The sequence below is a fragment of the Vigna angularis genome, chromosome 4 (assembly GCF_016808095.1).
Source record: "Vigna angularis cultivar LongXiaoDou No.4 chromosome 4, ASM1680809v1, whole genome shotgun sequence".
Taxonomy (NCBI): Eukaryota; Viridiplantae; Streptophyta; class Magnoliopsida; order Fabales; family Fabaceae; genus Vigna; species Vigna angularis.
This window is the reverse complement of record NC_068973.1, coordinates 39,567,502-39,585,582: the sequence shown is the minus strand read 5'-3', so window position 1 is coordinate 39,585,582 and position 18,081 is coordinate 39,567,502. Positions and strand designations below refer to the sequence as shown.

At 32.0% G+C, this 18,081-nt stretch overlaps 3 protein-coding genes across 3 annotated transcripts; 1 reads left to right on the top strand and 2 right to left on the bottom strand.

Moving 5' to 3' along the window:
- LOC108342707 (uncharacterized) lies at window positions 1-827 on the top strand. Its single transcript, XM_017580500.2, has 2 exons — window positions 1-304; window positions 413-827. The coding sequence occupies exons 1-2, from the start codon at window positions 121-123 to the stop codon at window positions 673-675; spliced, it is 447 nt and encodes a 148-aa protein (XP_017435989.1). The 5' UTR covers window positions 1-120; the 3' UTR covers window positions 676-827.
- Window positions 828-3,365: 2,538 nt separating this feature from the next.
- LOC108342305 (transcription factor MYB77) lies at window positions 3,366-4,620 on the bottom strand. The gene has a single exon (XM_017580064.2). The coding sequence runs from the start codon at window positions 4,456-4,458 to the stop codon at window positions 3,796-3,798; it is 663 nt and encodes a 220-aa protein (XP_017435553.1). The 5' UTR covers window positions 4,459-4,620; the 3' UTR covers window positions 3,366-3,795.
- An 8,957-nt stretch (window positions 4,621-13,577) lies between these two features.
- LOC108342205 (protein MIZU-KUSSEI 1) lies at window positions 13,578-14,748 on the bottom strand. The gene has a single exon (XM_017579929.2). It carries the CDS (start codon window positions 14,518-14,520, stop codon window positions 13,825-13,827), a length of 696 nt encoding a protein of 231 aa, XP_017435418.1. The 5' UTR covers window positions 14,521-14,748; the 3' UTR covers window positions 13,578-13,824.
- Between the last annotated feature and the right edge of the window lie 3,333 nt (window positions 14,749-18,081).

Genomic DNA, 18,081 nt, shown 5'->3' with positions numbered 1-18,081 from the left:
GCGTAACTACCAGAACTCAATTGAAATCGGAAGCCAACACTGGTTGATTAATGTGGAATGGTGTTATATAAACCATGGGTGAGTTAGTACCACCGAATCACATCAGACACAGAAAAGAACATGGATTTCAGCAGCACTAGAATGTTGGCACAAGGTCTATTTGTCTTCCTTATGCTTTCGACCATGGCAGAGGCGACAAAGCCCAGAACCATTTTGGTCGGAGACTCCCAAGGTTGGCGTGCGGGCACTAACTACACGCAATGGGCCATTCAAAATAGCCCCTTCCACATAAATGATACACTGGGTAAGTCAAAAACTAAAAATCCAATCTTTTAGTTAACCATATAATATCTGTGTAAGCATAGTTACGTTATAGATTGATTGATGAGTTGGACTTTTTTGGGAGGTGAAGTGTTCAAGTATCCCCCACCAGGAAATTCGACGGTTACGCAGAGCGTGTACTTGCTCCCGAACTTGTGGAGCTACATAACGTGCGAATTCCGAGGAGCAAAGTTGTTGGGGAACGCAAGTGAAGGAGATGACGAAGGGTTTAAGGTTGCACTGAACGAGTCGAAGCCATATTACTTTGCCTCCGCAGAAGGCAACTCTTATGACTGCCTTGCTGGTCTCACCAAGTTCATCGCTGTTCCATCAACACGCTCCACCACCTCTTAATGTTTCCGTTTCTTCTATCATTTCACATTTCGTCTTCTGTTTCTGTTTTCTTTTCTTAATCAAATAAAACTGCATTTCTGGGTTTACACTCAGTTGCGTTCAGAAAGCCCGTGACAGTTTCCTTCGGCCCATTCTTGTTTGTATGGCCCGACGCTGGCCCAAATAACAATATTTTTCTTATTCTTTACTTTTTCTCATGTTTAACTTTTTCACGTTTATATTAAAAATAGGTTTTCATTTTTGTATAAAATATTATGCATGTTTTTTATATTTTCTTTCAGAACATCGAGTAAAGCAAAGGTGGAAATAAAATATTGACTTTCGATTGCCGCACAATTCTATGTATTGTTTTATATTAACAATGCCAAAAACACGTTATTGGCCAAGTCAATTTCACGTAAATATACACAATTGATGCCAACATTTTACGTAAACATAGTATTTTACGAACCCTACACTGTGAATCCTAGAAAATCTATTATATAAATATATTTCAAATACATAAAAGTGAAACAAAATAGTGAGTCACTTTTGTTTTTGAAACATTTTACATTCCAGCATGCATTGCTTTTTATTTATCGAATACAATTTTAACTGAAATTAATATGTAAAAGTAAGGTTATAGAAAAGGAAAGTTATAATTGGGCAGTGAAAGAGGCGATAAGTATCCCTGCTCTGTGACTGTTCCTTGAAAGCAGCGCAACGCTTGGTTTCATGATGACACTAACGCGTTATGAAGAAGATTAATATTTGATGGTGGATTCCTCATCATAATTATGTTGATGACTCTATCTAGTTTAGGAATATCATATATTAGATAAGGGAGGCAAGTTCGTGACATGTGAATTAATCGAAAGTCCCAGGAAAGGAATAAATATTTTATGTAGTTAAAAGTGAATAAAGCGTAATATAATCATATTGTATGTATATTAACGTTTTATGGATAAGTCTTCTGCTGCTGCGTTTTAAACGCTTTTCCCAAGTTTTTCTATTTTTCTTACAATTCATTGTAAAGATCAAAAGAAGTCAACTTCGGAAGTTCGGTATAGGTACTCTTTACTGTATTCATTGTGTCTAAATAATTCTGTTTCATTACTTATTAGCTTATTTGTAAAAAGGTCTGTATATATTTTTTTATACTCGAGGATATTTATGAACGTTTTTATATATTTTCTAAAATTTTTAATAAAATTATTTTTAAAAAATAAATATGAATTTAGATAAAAATTCTTTTGAAGTATAATTTAAATTAAATTGTTCATTAAATATTAATGCAAATAAATTTGTTAAAAAATATATAAATTTAAACCATCGATGAATAACAATTGAATTTTTTTATCTGCGAGTATTTTGAGTATTTTTAAACAATCCATGAATAACAATTGAATTTTTTTTTATTACGAATCAAATAATAAATAGACATTATTTATGTTTGACTCAACACGTTGTCAGTTTTTCTCCGTTTATCATTTACTAATCTTCCTAATGCACCTGCAGATATGGCAAGATGCTTGTGTATTTCTTTTTCATACAAAGGGCTACCTCGGCTTGGTTACCAGGTGACGCCCAAAAACAATGACTTTGATATTTAAATAAAAAAAAAATACTTTTTTATCATCATTTAAAAAAAGAACTTTGTTACCTATTAACGATATCTGCAATTTAAAAATTTGTGGCACTCAGTTGAAAAATGTCTTTCATTTAAAAAACGAAGGATGTTATAACCAACAATTAAATAAGAGCAAAAGTGTAGTATTATTTTTATTTCAATTTAATACTTTAAATCATGCGCAAATATGAAGTGAAAGAGGTAGTAAAATATTCATGGCTTGTTTAGTCATCCGAGTTTCTTTTTTCTTTTTTAAATGCCAAGAACTCACTATTCATTATAAGCTAAAATCTATCAAAAACTTTAAAATTATGGAAGCAGCTTACAAAACATAAAGTAAGACGTATAAAACTTTGATATTTTCAGTGCATCAGGTGTGTTGTCTTGTTTTTACGTATGTAGAATAAAAATTGAACGAATTGACACTTTCATTCACCAAAACCAAAATTAGAATAGAAAAAGTTGGACACAAAAAAAATGAAATTATTTTGAATAATATTTTAATCGCCATTAAGTTATTAAATCTTGAATCAGTTTCTCAATAAAGATAGTGATGATTTAAATCTATTGATTTGGAATATTTAATACTTTTATTTTACTTTATACGTTATGAAATATATGGCATTGTGAGTACTAGGTCTGTATCTAAAAATAGGAAGTAGGATATTTGGTTTGCGGAAATTGTAGGAACTTTGTATGCATCATCATCCGATTCTCTGGATTTTCTATTTATAATTGTCTGTAACAAACTCGTAAATGATACCAGCACAATGCCATGAGTAGCTTGCGTTCAGAATGTTAGTAAAAGACGAGCCTTTTCATTAATTTCAATAGGAACAAGGAGAATTACGAGTTATGAAAATGGAAAGCGTGTATCGATAACGACAAATTCAGATTCTGCAACTTTTATATTTTATTCTGGGACAATACACGCATTTGCCTTTCATTTCTCATTTATGAGAGTTACCTCCCCCGTGAAGTGGATTTCCTTTAAAACATTTGTGTACCAGTGTCTGAATGAGACTAAATGTATATCAATTATCAAACAAAAAAAGGTAATGTCGTTAACAAATTTACAATTAACACAACGTTAATATCCATATTATCATATGTACTTCTTGTTTTTATTCGTCCAAGGTTGGACTCTGTAGCTGATTCCTCTACCAAAAACAAATGCAACTAAGGTTTTTGGCCACCAAGTTGCGTTTTATCACCTATGCACCTCACCAGTTACCACCTTCTACCGTCGGTATTAATTCATCCTTAGACATTCCACCCAATAAGCCAAATTCACATACAAATACGTTAGATTTTCCCCCAACCATAACAAAATACCGAAATGCCTGTCGGAGAGGTGTTTCTGATGTAAAAGTATATACTTTAAAGCGGAAGAGAAACCTGCCGTTAAGCTGAAGCCAGAAGGGTTTTAATTTAATTCCCTGATCCGTAAAATCAAATAGCTCTCAATAATATATTCCAAAGAGAAAGAGACAAAAACAATTATGATTCATTTAATGAAAGTTCGAGTTATCAGAAAAATTGGAAGACACATATTCCTTCACTTCCCTCGCGATCACATCTCTCATCATATCCCAAAACCCCGCCGGCGCACTCTCGGGAGAGACCCGGTGATCCAGTACGGTGTCCTCGGCCACGGCGGCGCTAGAGAGACCGGGGGGAGCGAGAGTCAACGCGGTCAACGGGTCGTCATCGAAGGAACGAGGAGGAGCAGAAGAAGTGGCTGCTTCGTTGTTGGCGTTGTTGACATTAATGTCAAGAAAAGCCTTGGCTCTGCGCTTGAGTGTGGAGTTCCAGTGGTTCTTAACGGCGTTATCGGTTCGACCCGGCAGCAAACGGGCAATGGTGGCCCACCTGTTTCCGTACTGGGCGTGGGCGGCGATGATGGTCTCGTCCTCTTGGGGAGAGAAGGGCCGGTGCTGGACGGTGGGGCTGAGCTGGTTGCACCAGCGTAGGCGGCAGGACTTGCCAGACCTGCCTTTAATGTAGCGGCTGATGAGGGACCAGTTGCGGGGTCCGTAGCGGTCGACGAGGCTGGTGAGGATCCGATCCTCCTCGGCGCTCCAGGGACCTTTGATTCTGTGGGGATTGGAGTCGGAAGAGGAAGAGTCGGAGGAAGAAGAAGCGGTGGAGGAGGTTCTGTTGATAGCTTCCATGGGAGAAAGGAGGGAGTGTTGTTGTAGGGGTTGGTTGTGTTTATATAGGGAGAAGAAGAGAGTGAAGTGAAAAGGTGCATGCGGCAGCGTGAGTTATATCATAACGGGTAAGGGAGGAAGATGTAAAGGAAGGGTACTTCCAGGAAAGTGGGGTTTTGTATAGTTGGTGGGTGTGGAGGTCTAACTTGTATGACTCTTGAGATGCGATTTGTTTTCATATCTATACTAATACCATTACTATTATCACTGCTTCTGAAAAACGAGCTTTCTCGCTGGCACACTTTCTCTTCCTTACTTTCTTTGACCATTTTCTCCTCTTTGAAATTTCTCACCACCTTCATTTTCCATTTCTTTATTACTGCTACTACTACTACTACTCTCTCATCAATCATATAATAATATGCTATTCTACTTTTTAATTATTCTGTCAACTTCTCCTTACTATTTTGGCGCTTTCTTATTCATAACAGTTAGCCTCTATTTAGGCATCCTCAGGTTAGAATAACAAACATATTCTATATTCCATTTCACACGTACGATAAACACTCCAAATATACTCGCCTTTGCAAAACCCCACCCTATCAAACAGCTGTAGAGAGACACCACTTCATTTATTATTCTTTTACTTATTATCCCTCTTCTTTACATTTTATCATCCATACATAAATAAATACAATACCTTCCTTTTCCTATCTTTTTCTTATATATATATATATATATATATATATATTCTTTGTTAAGATGAGCTTACCAGACAAAACAAAGATAACAAATCATCTCCCTTCCTAAACAAATGTCTTGTCCATTTGTTTTTACTTTTGTATTTTCATTTCAATCACAACCATTTTTTTTATTTTCTTTCCTAAACCAAATATATCATTAAGTATTTATCAAATCATGTATGTAGCTAATTGCATAAATGTTAAAATATTAGGTTATTTATTTATTTGTATATTTGTATTTGTGTGTGTGTTCCCTTCCCTTCCTCGAGTGCGGGTTTGTGGAGGGTAGGCACAGTGAGCTAGAAAAAAAAAAGATAAAAAGAGGGGTTGAATTTAAAAGCGAGTATGGTACTGAAAAATTGAAGGTGGATAGAATATTAGGTTTAGGGGTGGAAAGTGGTCGTTGATTGGCGTTTAGGGGTAGAAGTAGTTGTTAATTGGTGTTTTGTTGGGTGCGTTTAAAACATGAGATGACAGGAAAAGTTGAGCTGTTTAGCACACAAGAAACGTTTATTTTATTTTATTTTTAATTTAAAGAGTAGAATAGAAAGATTACTAAAAAGGAGAGAGCAAGTGGGGTCGAAAGGGTTTTTGACTAGTTATTGTTTGGCTGAGGGACATAGAGATACAGCTGTAATGTAAAACAGAAATTCATCTCTGCTCTATCTATAACCAACCAAGTAAATGAGTGAAAGTGGTCTGAAGCAATGAGTGCTGCAAAACCAAAATCTTCGTTTTCATATTTTTAACCAAAATCATATCAAATCAAACACTTCAACTTCCTCCACGTAGGAAGGTCCCACTCCAGCCTGTAAGAATCTCACGTGATTCAAATTCAATCCTTTTGACTTTTTAGCCTCTCACCCCACCTTTTCCTCGCCTCTCTCACCACCTTCTATCAACCCACGGTTAATCCAGTTGCACAACACACTTCCGTTATATATAAATCACCAACAAATTATTATTACTTCAAAAAAAATTATATAACCATCGTTTCGTATTTCTATTTATCCTTACTTTTTTTCACTTTGCTCGGTAAGTTCCGATATACAATTTGCTACTTTTAGATATAATTGGTATTTCTTTTACTTTATCTCATTTACGGTCTCCCAGTTCACGTCATAGAGTTATCTAAACGTAAAAATATAGATCAATTAATATTTTTATACAAAAAAAAGAACACCGAGAAGGTGGACGAAGTGAATTTTAAAATAAATGAAAAATTGCAGCATTAATCTTTTTGTAAGTTTTAAATAGATATACTCCCTCGTTAAAAGTAACTATTGCATGACGTTTTGAACAAATTATTAAAAAAAAGTAGCGAGTTTGTACGCTAGAGCCGTCAAAACGGGTCACTCAGTCCAATTTATTATGGGTTGGTCATTTAGTGAGTCAACTCAACCCGACTTATTTATTAATCCAGTCCGATCCACCATGGATTAGTGGGTAAACGAGTTGGCTCACTAACTCACTTAATTACAAATTTTTTAAAATAAAAAATATTACAAATTTCTATAATTTAAATCTAAACAAATTTCACTTCCAAAATGGGTGTTTAATTAATTTTGGAAATAAGAAACTTAAATAATTTTTTCAAGCGAAAACAAAATAATAAATATTTTTTTATAAAATTAAAATTAAATTTTAATAAAATAAAATTAGATAGGTGGATTGATGGACCAATCCGGTCCACCACGGGTTCAACCCGCATGAGCTGGGTTGAAATCTGACCCGCATAAAAAAAGTATAATTTTTTAAAATTCAATCCGACTCAAATCTGTGATAGACCGAATTGACTCGCAGGTTGTGACTCATTTTGACAGCTCTATTTGACACTGTATTTTTTTAATAAAGTTGAAGTTGTTTTTGTAAGTAGACTATAGAAAAATATAAAGCTTATATTAAAAAAGATGAGCGAAAGATTTCGGTGAATAAAAAAAGAAAAAAAATCGAGTAAAGCGAGTGCTTAAAGGTAGAGTTATTTTTGGAGGAAGGAGGGAATGATGACACAGTAGCCGCCCACGTGGCATAAATAAATTGGCTTTGGAGCGTTGTCATCCTAAACAAGGGAAGCAGTTGGGCAGTTGATAAAAACAGCTGGCACCAAACTCTAAGGCACCGACTTCTTCCTGTTCCGTTACATTCTAATTATAACTAAAAAAGGACCACATTAATCAAAAACACTCTTATCCATACTCTCTCCTTTACCCTGTCTTTCATTTAGGAGTACAACTCACAAATAAAACCAACTGAATAAATAATATATATTTTAAGCTGTTGTGTAGGAAAGTTAAAAGAAAACGAAGCTTTAAAGTGTGATTATACATGTATATGCGTAAATGACGTAAATACCTTAAAAAAAGAAAGACACACGTGATAACGAAAAGTCAAGATTTTTATATTACGGAAAGTCTTTTTTTTGCTCATGTTTTTTCCGTCCAGTTTTGGAGATAGCCAAGATTATGACGGGACAAAGATCTCTCTTCCCATGTTGTCAATTATGCTTTGTTTGACCTTGGGAAGAAAGATTAAAAAAGTGAGAAAAAATTAAAAACATAATTACAAATTGAATGACGGTGTAAAATGTAAATAAAACAAAAAAAAACATATAGAATGACACAATTATGTTAATAATATATATTATTAATAAAGGAAACGTTAGTTTTATTCACTGTAATTTATCTTAAGGTTTAGGAATTTGAATGGTGTTGACTTATGATTGTTTAGACGGGTCGGGTCGGGTGAGGTGGAAGGATAATAGTGTTAGGTAGGGTACATGAACGGATAGAGAGGCAGTTGCTAAGTGGGGCCTGAAATTAGCATGAATGTTTGATGCAGATTTAAATGGGTCCGGGTGTGTCCCCTTCCAACCCATTTGCCGGTAGAACTGGGCCCACTTCCTTTCTTCAGCGTGTGCTAACTGCTAATCCAAATTGCAATTGTCCTCTTCTCTATTATCGTAGCTCCACTTTTATTATTATTCTTCTTCTTCTAACATTATATTTACTCTCCAAATCGATTTATTTTCTACTTTTCATTACATATTAGGTATAAATATTTACCTCAATTTCTTCTTTTACTTTTAAACTATGAATATAATTAATCCAAATCACAACATTTGTATGTTAAGAACAAGATGTGCTTTACAGCTTTAATACTTTAATATATATATATATATATATATATATATATATATATATATATATATATATATATTTATATATGTTTGATCGTGCTATGAAATTTTGGCCATCTAAGAATTGACTGAGTTGAACTAAATCTACTGTGTATTGAGTTGATTCACTCGCACCAAGAATTCAACACGACCCGCATGCCACTCCTACCACTTCCACTTTATCACATACCCATTCATTTCAAAAATATAAGAAAATGTTTTTTAAAATATTTTATTTTAATTTAGGATGGGCCAATTCTGTTCAACGTATCAATTTTCCTTAAGCCAAGTTGGATAAACTAATTTAATATAAAGTGGTAATGTAAATCAATCGAGAATTGAGAGTTTTAAATGCCTTTACATTATATTTCTTGTATTTTTAATTTTTAAGTTCACTTTGATGAAATAGTTTCTAACAATTTTACAAAGCAAAAAACGTGTAGTGTGTAAAAATCGTAAAACATGTGTTGAGACGCCACATTTTTGTATTTATGTTTGTTCCATTAAATTAAAATTGAGAAACTGAAGGTGATATTGGATAGGAAAAGCTAAATACAATGGCATGAAATTAGAGAGATTAAACTTTATCAAATAATTGTTCAAGGACTAAATATAACCAAATATTATTATTTTTTCTTTATTCCATTCTCAATTTCAATTAAATAATTGTTTCATGTTTATCTTCCTTCCTACACAAATACAATGTAATCTTGATCACAAATTATCAACAATTCTTCATAATTTCCGTTCTTAATTACAAATCCTGTGAGATATTATTATTATTATTATTATTATTATTATTATTATTATTATTATTATTATTATTATTATTATTATTATCATTATTATTATTCATCGTTATTATTATTATTCAAAATCACTATAAGATTATTTTTGAAGTTTCTGCTATATTTTTATCATAAAATATTGTTTTAATAAATTAAAATTTGTCATAAATTATGCTTAATTTTGACTCATAAATATTATGATTTTTGTACTATACCTGACAACCGACCGGCTGTCAGACAAACTGATCAGGAAAAGTAAATATCATTAATGACCAATGGTCATATTAAGGACGAATATACGGTATTTATGAATGATTGGCAGGTTATATTCTCAAAGATATACTGCACTAATGGTTAATCAATGGACTTGGCTACTACAAGTCCTATAAATATATACAATTGGCATCCAGGTAAAAATATTTTTTTTATCCTAATAAAATATAGACCTCCATATCTCATTTGAGCGTCAGAGTGTCTTTTGCAGGCCGCCAACGAGTGGATCACATTCTCGGAGAGGATTAAAGAGAGCACAGTAAGGAAGAACGACCGACTCTCGGACCAAATCAACCGAAACAATTCTTTTTAAACATTGAAAAAATATATAAATTACTTAAAATTCTCATTGTTTTTGTTTAACAATTAAGTTCCATAATAACTTATATAAACTTTTATTTCACAACTAATTGAAACAATAATTGATATTTTTTTTTTCTAATACTTGAGTATTGTAGATATTGTGTTTAATTATATATATATATATATATATATATATATATATATATATATATATATATATATATTAATGTGTGTATGTTATATTATGTAATGTACCATATATATGTAGTGTAATTTGAAATAATAAATATATAATTTAATAGATTTTATTTTGTTTTTCTATTCTTTAATTTTTGTTCGTAATTGTGGGAGAACGAAAAATATATTGTATTTTTGTCGTGGCATTTCTTTGAAAATAAATTAATAAATTACCTCTTCTTAAAGTCTTATATTTTTATGATTAGTTTGGGCGTCTTATGATAATAAAACTGAAGTAAAAATCTTGTTTTGTGGTGAAATACTTAAAAATTAGAATTGAGTTTATTATAAATCAATAGCATTGACTAAAATAAAATATCATATAAGCAATTGATGGATTTCACCATGCTTTCAAAAATTCAGTATTTTGTGCAAAAGTAATTTACGAATTCTTTATCCAAACTTTTTTCTCGTTTTGGAATAAAACATAAATGTTATGTGAAGAATAACAAAGCTCGCTTGGACCCAATTTCATACCCATTAAGTTTCGGCCCTGGTAGTGTGGGCTTTAAATATTGGCCCTCTTTTGTTGTCTCGGCCCATACACTGGAACAAATGCAAAGTCGAAATTTCCGAAGCATACCTATGGCCTTTTCTCTTTTTTTTTTTCTTTAGGCTTTTAAAATGACAATGATTTTTTTGCATGCATGATTTGGACGTTGTTAAATGGGCCTAAAAGGGGATTGTGTCTAGTAATATAATATTTTGAATATTCTTCCGCTCAAAGCTGAAATTAAATTGTTAAAGTAACATATTTTCTCACAATTAATATTAGTGTAATCTTACTCCTGTTTTTGATTGGATGTGTGAAGAAAAAGCGAATTAAATGTTATCTGTATCATGTTTAAATTATTGTCATTATATTCAAGATTGTTTTTATCAGAGTGTATTCATACGGATATTGACCATATTTATACTAAGAAGTCTTCGTAATAAATACATTTGTTTCGAAATTCAAAATTTAACGTCCACCTTAATAACGTTATACACTCAACAATCAACATGTTCTTGGTATACATAACTTATGTTAGGTATCACTTTGAAATTATGAAGCATAGCACCATGGTTAGAGGTGTTTCATATGAATTAAACTCACCACGTGAAGAGAAAATAAAAGAAAATATGATATTATAATCGATTCAAATACAGTGAAAAGAATTAGTTTTCGCAACATAGTTCATTAATAGAAACGTTATGATTTATATTGTGTATAATGTTCACGTTAGTAAAATTATCACAATGCACTAAAGTATTTTAAATTGTAGTAATATATTTATTTAATTTTTCCTAACATGAATATTTACTTACTCATTTTCAGTTTTTTTTTCAATTCCTACTTCATTAAAAAAAACACTTTTTTTATTCCTTTCGCTGCTTTATAGTTATCAGTTTTTTAATGAAAATATTGTTTGTTTATATTTATAATTTTTTGTAATTTCAATATTTTTTTTTTGAATTATGCTCTTATTTTAATTAATATGGAGGAGAGTCAAGATTAATTATGATGATAACATATAAAAAAAAATACAATAAATAATGGACTCGTGCTATACGCGTGTTAATTATTCACATTTTTCTGAAGATTTATTTTTCCAGAAAGTTTTTAAGTTCAAATAAATTTAAAATATAATTAAAGGAAATTTCTATGAAACTCAAAGCAAAAGCAGAAACAGAGTTCAAATATGACGAGGCATGAAATAGACACAATAGATATATAATAATATACAAGAGTTAAAATAGAAATCAGCTTCAAACTAAGAAATTACAAAAAGAAATTTCAGTGAAACGCATGTATAGATTTGATTAGATAAAAGGTAATAGTACTAAAATATACTTATATCAAATGAATAGAAAGTACTAAAACTATAATGCAATATATAAATGTAAGTATGTATTTCATAAATCTTCATATATACACTATCGTTCTTTTATAATTCTTCGTACACACTCTTATACAAAAAAAATCTGTGTAAGATGTATTTATAACAATCAATCCATATGTAAATAATAAGTCTTGTCTCCTGCTGTTACAGATAATTTTTCAAAACTAACAATTACTTACTTTTAACATGGATACATTTAATTAAACAAGATCTACATAGGAAAAAATAAATTAAAATTTATAGTCTGAAAAAGAAAAAGAAAAACAGTGGGTTAATGTGATCCCTGCTAATATTATTACTCTTCATCCATCCAAACAAAGTCTGCCTCTATTTTGTCTATACTGTGTGATTGTTGGATTCCGAGTAAACATCAAATACCTCATACCTACCTTTGTCCCCATCAATAATGATTCTTGTTGAGTTGTAAGATAATGACATCATTCATTCATTCTATATATCAATTTCTTTTCTATATTTTCCAACATTTTTCAAACCACATTTCCTATCTTAAATCACAACTATCACCCTAATAACACAAAACTAGGATAATTCTACCAATCTTATGTTAAACAAAATGTGATTGAAACTTTAGATGTGACCTATATAAGTTTTCATGTGGAGTACTCAAATTGTGTTGGAATCTATACCTAGGGTACATCATGGGTTCAATAAATGAAAAAAGAACAATTCAGGAAAACATAATTATAACGCTTTTCTACTCAATTTTCTTCAAATTGTGAAAGCGCAAAAATAATTTTTTGATCGACCATTTAATTATATAAGGTATATTAGTTTCAATGATAGCAGAAGAAGATAATAATTGACATGATGCAGTTTAACAAAAATTATCAAATTATAGTAATTTTTAAAAATTAAACAAAAACTTAATATAATAAAGTAAGATTAAAAGTTTTTAATTATATATTAGTTTCGCCTCTAAGTAAGCGGGGAAAAAGACAGGCTGCTGCTGACAAATATCTAAGTTAGCAACTGTCAGTCATGACCTACAAATCTTATAAAATCTATATTATTAAAGAAACTTTTTTAACACGTATTTAACGTAATTTTTTTAGTTCCGATATATAATAGCAACAACTATTTGAGAAATCATATAAAATGTTTTAACAATCAAAGCGTAAGAGTCTCGGAAGAAATAATCCCAAGATTAAAACAGACGAAAATTAACGATGCAGAAACAAAGATAATATCAGTTATAATCTGTAAAAAGAATAAAGTACACAAATATAAAAAGAAATCTATTAGATGAAGTGATTTGCTTTTTATAGATCATGGGCTTCGCAAAAAATTAATATTGAAAAAAATAATCGGTGCAACTTCTCTTAGATTCTATGAAACTACATGAACAAACTACCGCAATGATACCATATTTATTACTATATTCATTGCTGGATAACTTTATTGAATAAGAGACAAAATGGAAAACAGAATGCAAAAGTGACCAAAAGTAAAAATGTTAAAAAATAACTGCACGTGTATATTTATTACTTGGTATGTTGTATATTCTTGTGAGTGGGCATGCATTATTATTATTTTTTTCTGAAAAATGTTTAGCAGAAAGTAAGTTTTCTTATTTCGTCCCAGGCAAAAAGCGACCTATTTTTTTCTCTCCAGTACAGACATTTTTTGGGCGCCCAAATCCTTTGAAGCTCTTCTAATCTACTAATGGACAAGTAAAGACATTCACAGAAGAAACATACAGTCCAGAGATAACTCGAAATATATAAATGGTTCGAAATCTGTGATTAATGAGTGGTATATATATGTATGGTTATTATTCGTTTTGAAAAGAATTACTGATAACTGGGGAATGGAAGGTTAAGAATGATGAGGAGAAGAAGAAGAAGAAGGGAATGGAATGGGAGTTTTTGAAAGAGGTGGAGCTTACAGTAGGAATGATAGATAAAGATATGATATGGTATATACGGATATGATGATGATGATGATGATAATTGATTTGATGAAATCTAGTGAGGTCTAACAAAGAAGATACTCAATTCGGGGCCTTGAGCCCCATCTGGGTTTATCATGTACAAAGCCTCGGAATCCTTAGACCCAACCACCCTCTCAAACCTTGCCCTCATGTACGTCATTTCTCCGTCGGAATCTTTATGATCCGATGCGGTGGGGAGCACCCCTGCTCCCATGGACACCCCTCTCAAATGCTGCATCACGTGGAGCTCATCATCGCTCATCTGTTTCCGCCTGATGGAGTAACCCACCTTTCTCCCATTGCAATACACCGCCCACACGAACTCTTCCATCAGCTTCTTCTTGCTGCTCTTCGTCTCGCTCTCCAACGCAATCCTCATGATGTCCGACGCCATTTCCTTGTTCAAAGCACTGGCCAGCATCGGCAGCTCGATCAGAAAAATGGGCATTTGACGCGTGTCCTCTTGTATGGCCAAACTCACCCTCCCCTTGCGGTAACCGAAGATGGTCCCGGTCGTCGCACTGTCCTTTAGCATTTTCCGAGGTCTTCCCAAGAGAGCCACCATTTTGCATCCAGAAGTCAACATGGGAAACAACTTGAACATTTTCAAAAGCCCTCCTCCGCTGGAGAATTTGCTGCTACGCTTACTCTCCCCCGTCGTGTGACGGAGTAAAGATGCCAAAGCCGGGTTTTCCATCGGGTAACACGGACTAGAATGCACCGATGGCATTATAGCATGCTATTTTGTAAAGAATGACACTGATTATTTTGTACAGGATAGGATGTGTGTGTGTGTGTGTTGGAGTTTAGAGGTTATTATGAATGGATGAGACGTATACGATGATATAGAGAAGAAAGGGTGAAGGAATGAAGAGATTGGTTGGGTGTAGCAAGCTAATAAGGTGTTAAAGAGGGTTAGGTGATGGAATCTTTATAGTGGGAAGTGAGGGGGTTGGTTACTTTGGACTTGGTTGAGTGAGGGAAAAACCGAGTGAGATTAAAGGTTGATGTGACAAAGTTTGTGAATTGATAGGGGGTTGAAGGTGATAAGATAAGGGGAGGGTGGACCACGGGGGTGGGGTGGGGTTAATCAGGAAGAAAAAGCTCTAAAAAATAAAAAAGAAGAAGAGAGGGTTGTGTTGTGTTGTGGTAATGTTGGAGTGGCATGTGCCTCTCTGATCATTACACGGAGTATCAACGTCAATTGCCTTTTTTGCTTTCTGAAACCTTGAGTAGTAATTATTGAGACGAAGAGCGTCCTTTCCCTAACATTTTTGCTGTGCGTACATGAAAATTTGCTTTTGCTTCTTAGTGACTCTCTCTTTCTTTCCACCCTTTTTTTATTTTAATGTGTCAGACCATAGGTCATATTCGACAAAGGCGTGTTAGGCAGTAGAAATTATCAACAGGCCCGGTTGTACCATAACCACTCTTTTCTTTCTTTTCCTTTCATGCCTTTATCAATTCCTATTATTTCCATCCCACGCTCATACTTTTTGCACACATGGTCCGGGATCACTGTATGTATTTCCATTCTCTATCTCTCTCTCTCTCTTTCTCTCCATTTTACGTTTTGGTTCAATGTAATACCACGAATTCTACCTTCATGTGTATTTGCATGTCATGTTTTAAAGTGATATGAAAAAGGGAAAGAGAAAGATAGGACACAAATCGGGTAAGGAGCAAGATGGAGAAGAAAGTGGCGCATAAAAAACATTAATGTTAATGTTAAAAATGAACAAAATGGGGTTAGCGTGGAAGGTGGGGACCTTCCACGCGAGTAATGAAAAAAGAAGAAGCAACGTCGGTATCAGGCTGGTACCATGAGAGGTTGACAAAGTATGCATTAAAGTTCCTTTTACGTATGCCGCATTGCTTTGTGATTTCGGCATTCCTAATTTTTCTGCTCCTCATGTGCTTCTGTTTCATTGCATTCCTAATCATAATAAATACAACACCATACAAAATAAATAAATAAGTAAAATGTTAATTGAGTTCGCATATCTAATCAGGATTGAGAAAGGGTGTATCAAGTGGATTTCGAATGTGTCCAAGAAAGAATTGAAGCCAGCTATAGCATGGAATTGATAGTGTTTGATTGAATGGACCTACAACACTGCAAATTTTTGTTGTAAACTGTTTGAGAGCAGTGACTGATTACCAGCCACATTGTTGTAACTATGTCCTTACTTGGACCAAACAACGCAATGTTTATTCTCTGCCTTGCACTTCCGTCCCTATAAACGATGCTTTTGATTTTTCTTTCCAAGTGAAACATCCAGTTAGGCTAAACTTTGACATTATTATCAGCGCCACTTCCGAATCACTCAATGGATTACCCTAAAATAAATTATTCTCAAATCACACTCCAATCATCATTGTTTTCGAATTATTGGGCTGCTGATGGGATTGATGATTGTACACAACTCTCTTTCTTTTTTAATTTTTTTTAATTTCTGGTTTGTATTATCTGAGATTGAATTGCCTGTTTTTCATTGGGGAAGGTAGACATAACACTAACATTTTACCAGAAAATACACTTTCTGGAGAAAGCGAGAAGCTTTGGTGGGAAATGCTGCATCTCGGATTTGACTGTAACAGCTTGCCAAAAAACCAGTCACAATCACGTATCGGGCACAGTTTCTTCAAGATCCAAATTAAACTCTCCTTTCAATGTTTTCAATGCAAAAATTTGATGTACAAAAATGTAAAAGGGTTCACATTTCAACGACACTGAGAATAGTGCACCAAATCAAGGACGTATAAAAATAATTTTCTTCTTTCTATTTCTCATTCCCAATCAACAACGCTTTCTTTTACCATATAATTCATCATTTATACTTATTTCGAATGCCTTTGTATTTGAATAAACAGGAATAACTGAATATCATTTCGTCTTGGGATATAAATCTTCCTCAAATGAACATTTCTTTTACAGAATCTTCCACAAATGTAAATTAGGATTTTAGCACGATTGTCAAATTCCAATTTTAATATTTTAAACCAAACAAAATATCAACCTAAAATATTGTTAATTTTCTTTTTTATTCTATATATATTAAGTTAACATTAAATATTGATGTGTGTTATTAAAAATTTTAAATATGATATATATACATATATATATATATATATATATATATATATATATATATTACATCTTAAGAATATATAAATTTATATTTTAGTTTAGTTTTTAGTATCATGAATTATGATGTTATATTTTTAAAAATTATTTTGCATGTGTTTAATTGTTATAATAATTTAACTAACAATCGTTAACCTTGGAAACGTGTCTTAACTGGTTCAATAACAAATAGTTTTAAAATTATGGAATTTTAATATACGTATAATACATGATAAATATTTCTTTTTATGTAATAGATATTTTCTAAAAGAAAATGGTATATGCAATGATGGGTCCAATAATTTTACACTGATTGATTATAAATAATAATGTATAGTGATTTGATTGACTCTTTTATCACATGTACTCGAAAAAAGTCATGCTTAACATATATATTGGTTGAGATCATAAAATCTCTTTACACAATCATAAAAGATTTAAACTTTACTTTTAATAAATAAATATATTTTAATATAAATTTATATTAAATATATAAATTATATTTAAGTATTCAGTGATGAACTTTAATGTGTGACAGGAGACAATTATTTTTAATTTATATAAATTAATATATAATTAAAAATATTATTTTAAGAGTTTAATATATTATATATATTGGATATTTCAAAAATTTGTATACATTTATATAAAGATTTTGGTACTCTACCATTGAAGATTAAATACACAAATAATGATAAAATTGTGTAGTTTTAGACAGTCCAAGAAATTGTTTTCTGACAGACTGAAGCATAGAAGAGAATTGCACACATAAAAAATACAAAAGAAAATATATTGACAATATTTAATTGAGAGTGTAGAGACTCGAGACTGAAAGCATCACTCTCAAAATTTAAACTTTAATTATGGTATGAGAATAGACCAATTGTCTTTATTTTTTTAATTGCTTTCTTTGGAACTCATTGTTTTACATTTTAATATATTTTCAATTAAATGATTCCTTAAAAGCAACTTATCTTTAACAAATTATGAACATTTTTTTTATAGAAAAGGTGAGTAATGTAAAGGAAAGCCACGTTATTGTGTCACTTATAGATCAAGATGGAACGTAATTAATTATATCACAATAAAAATATGTATGGAGTTTAATTATTCTACTTTTTAACTTTATTTTTTATTTTTATTTCTTTTTTACTCTCTCTTACT

What these genes read in the sequence shown, in the direction of transcription:
- LOC108342707 (XM_017580500.2), top strand. Translation starts at nt 121, where the DNA reads ATGGATTTCAGCAGCACTAGAATGTTGGCACAAGGTCTATTTGTCTTC. An exon ending in CCACATAAATGATACACTGG is followed by an intron (nt 305 to 412) that starts GTAAGTCAAAAA and finishes TGGGAGGTGAAG; the next exon opens with TGTTCAAGTATCCCCCACCA.
- LOC108342305 (XM_017580064.2), bottom strand. Translation starts at nt 4,458, where the DNA reads ATGGAAGCTATCAACAGAACCTCCTCCACCGCTTCTTCTTCCTCCGAC.
- LOC108342205 (XM_017579929.2), bottom strand. Translation starts at nt 14,520, where the DNA reads ATGCCATCGGTGCATTCTAGTCCGTGTTACCCGATGGAAAACCCGGCT.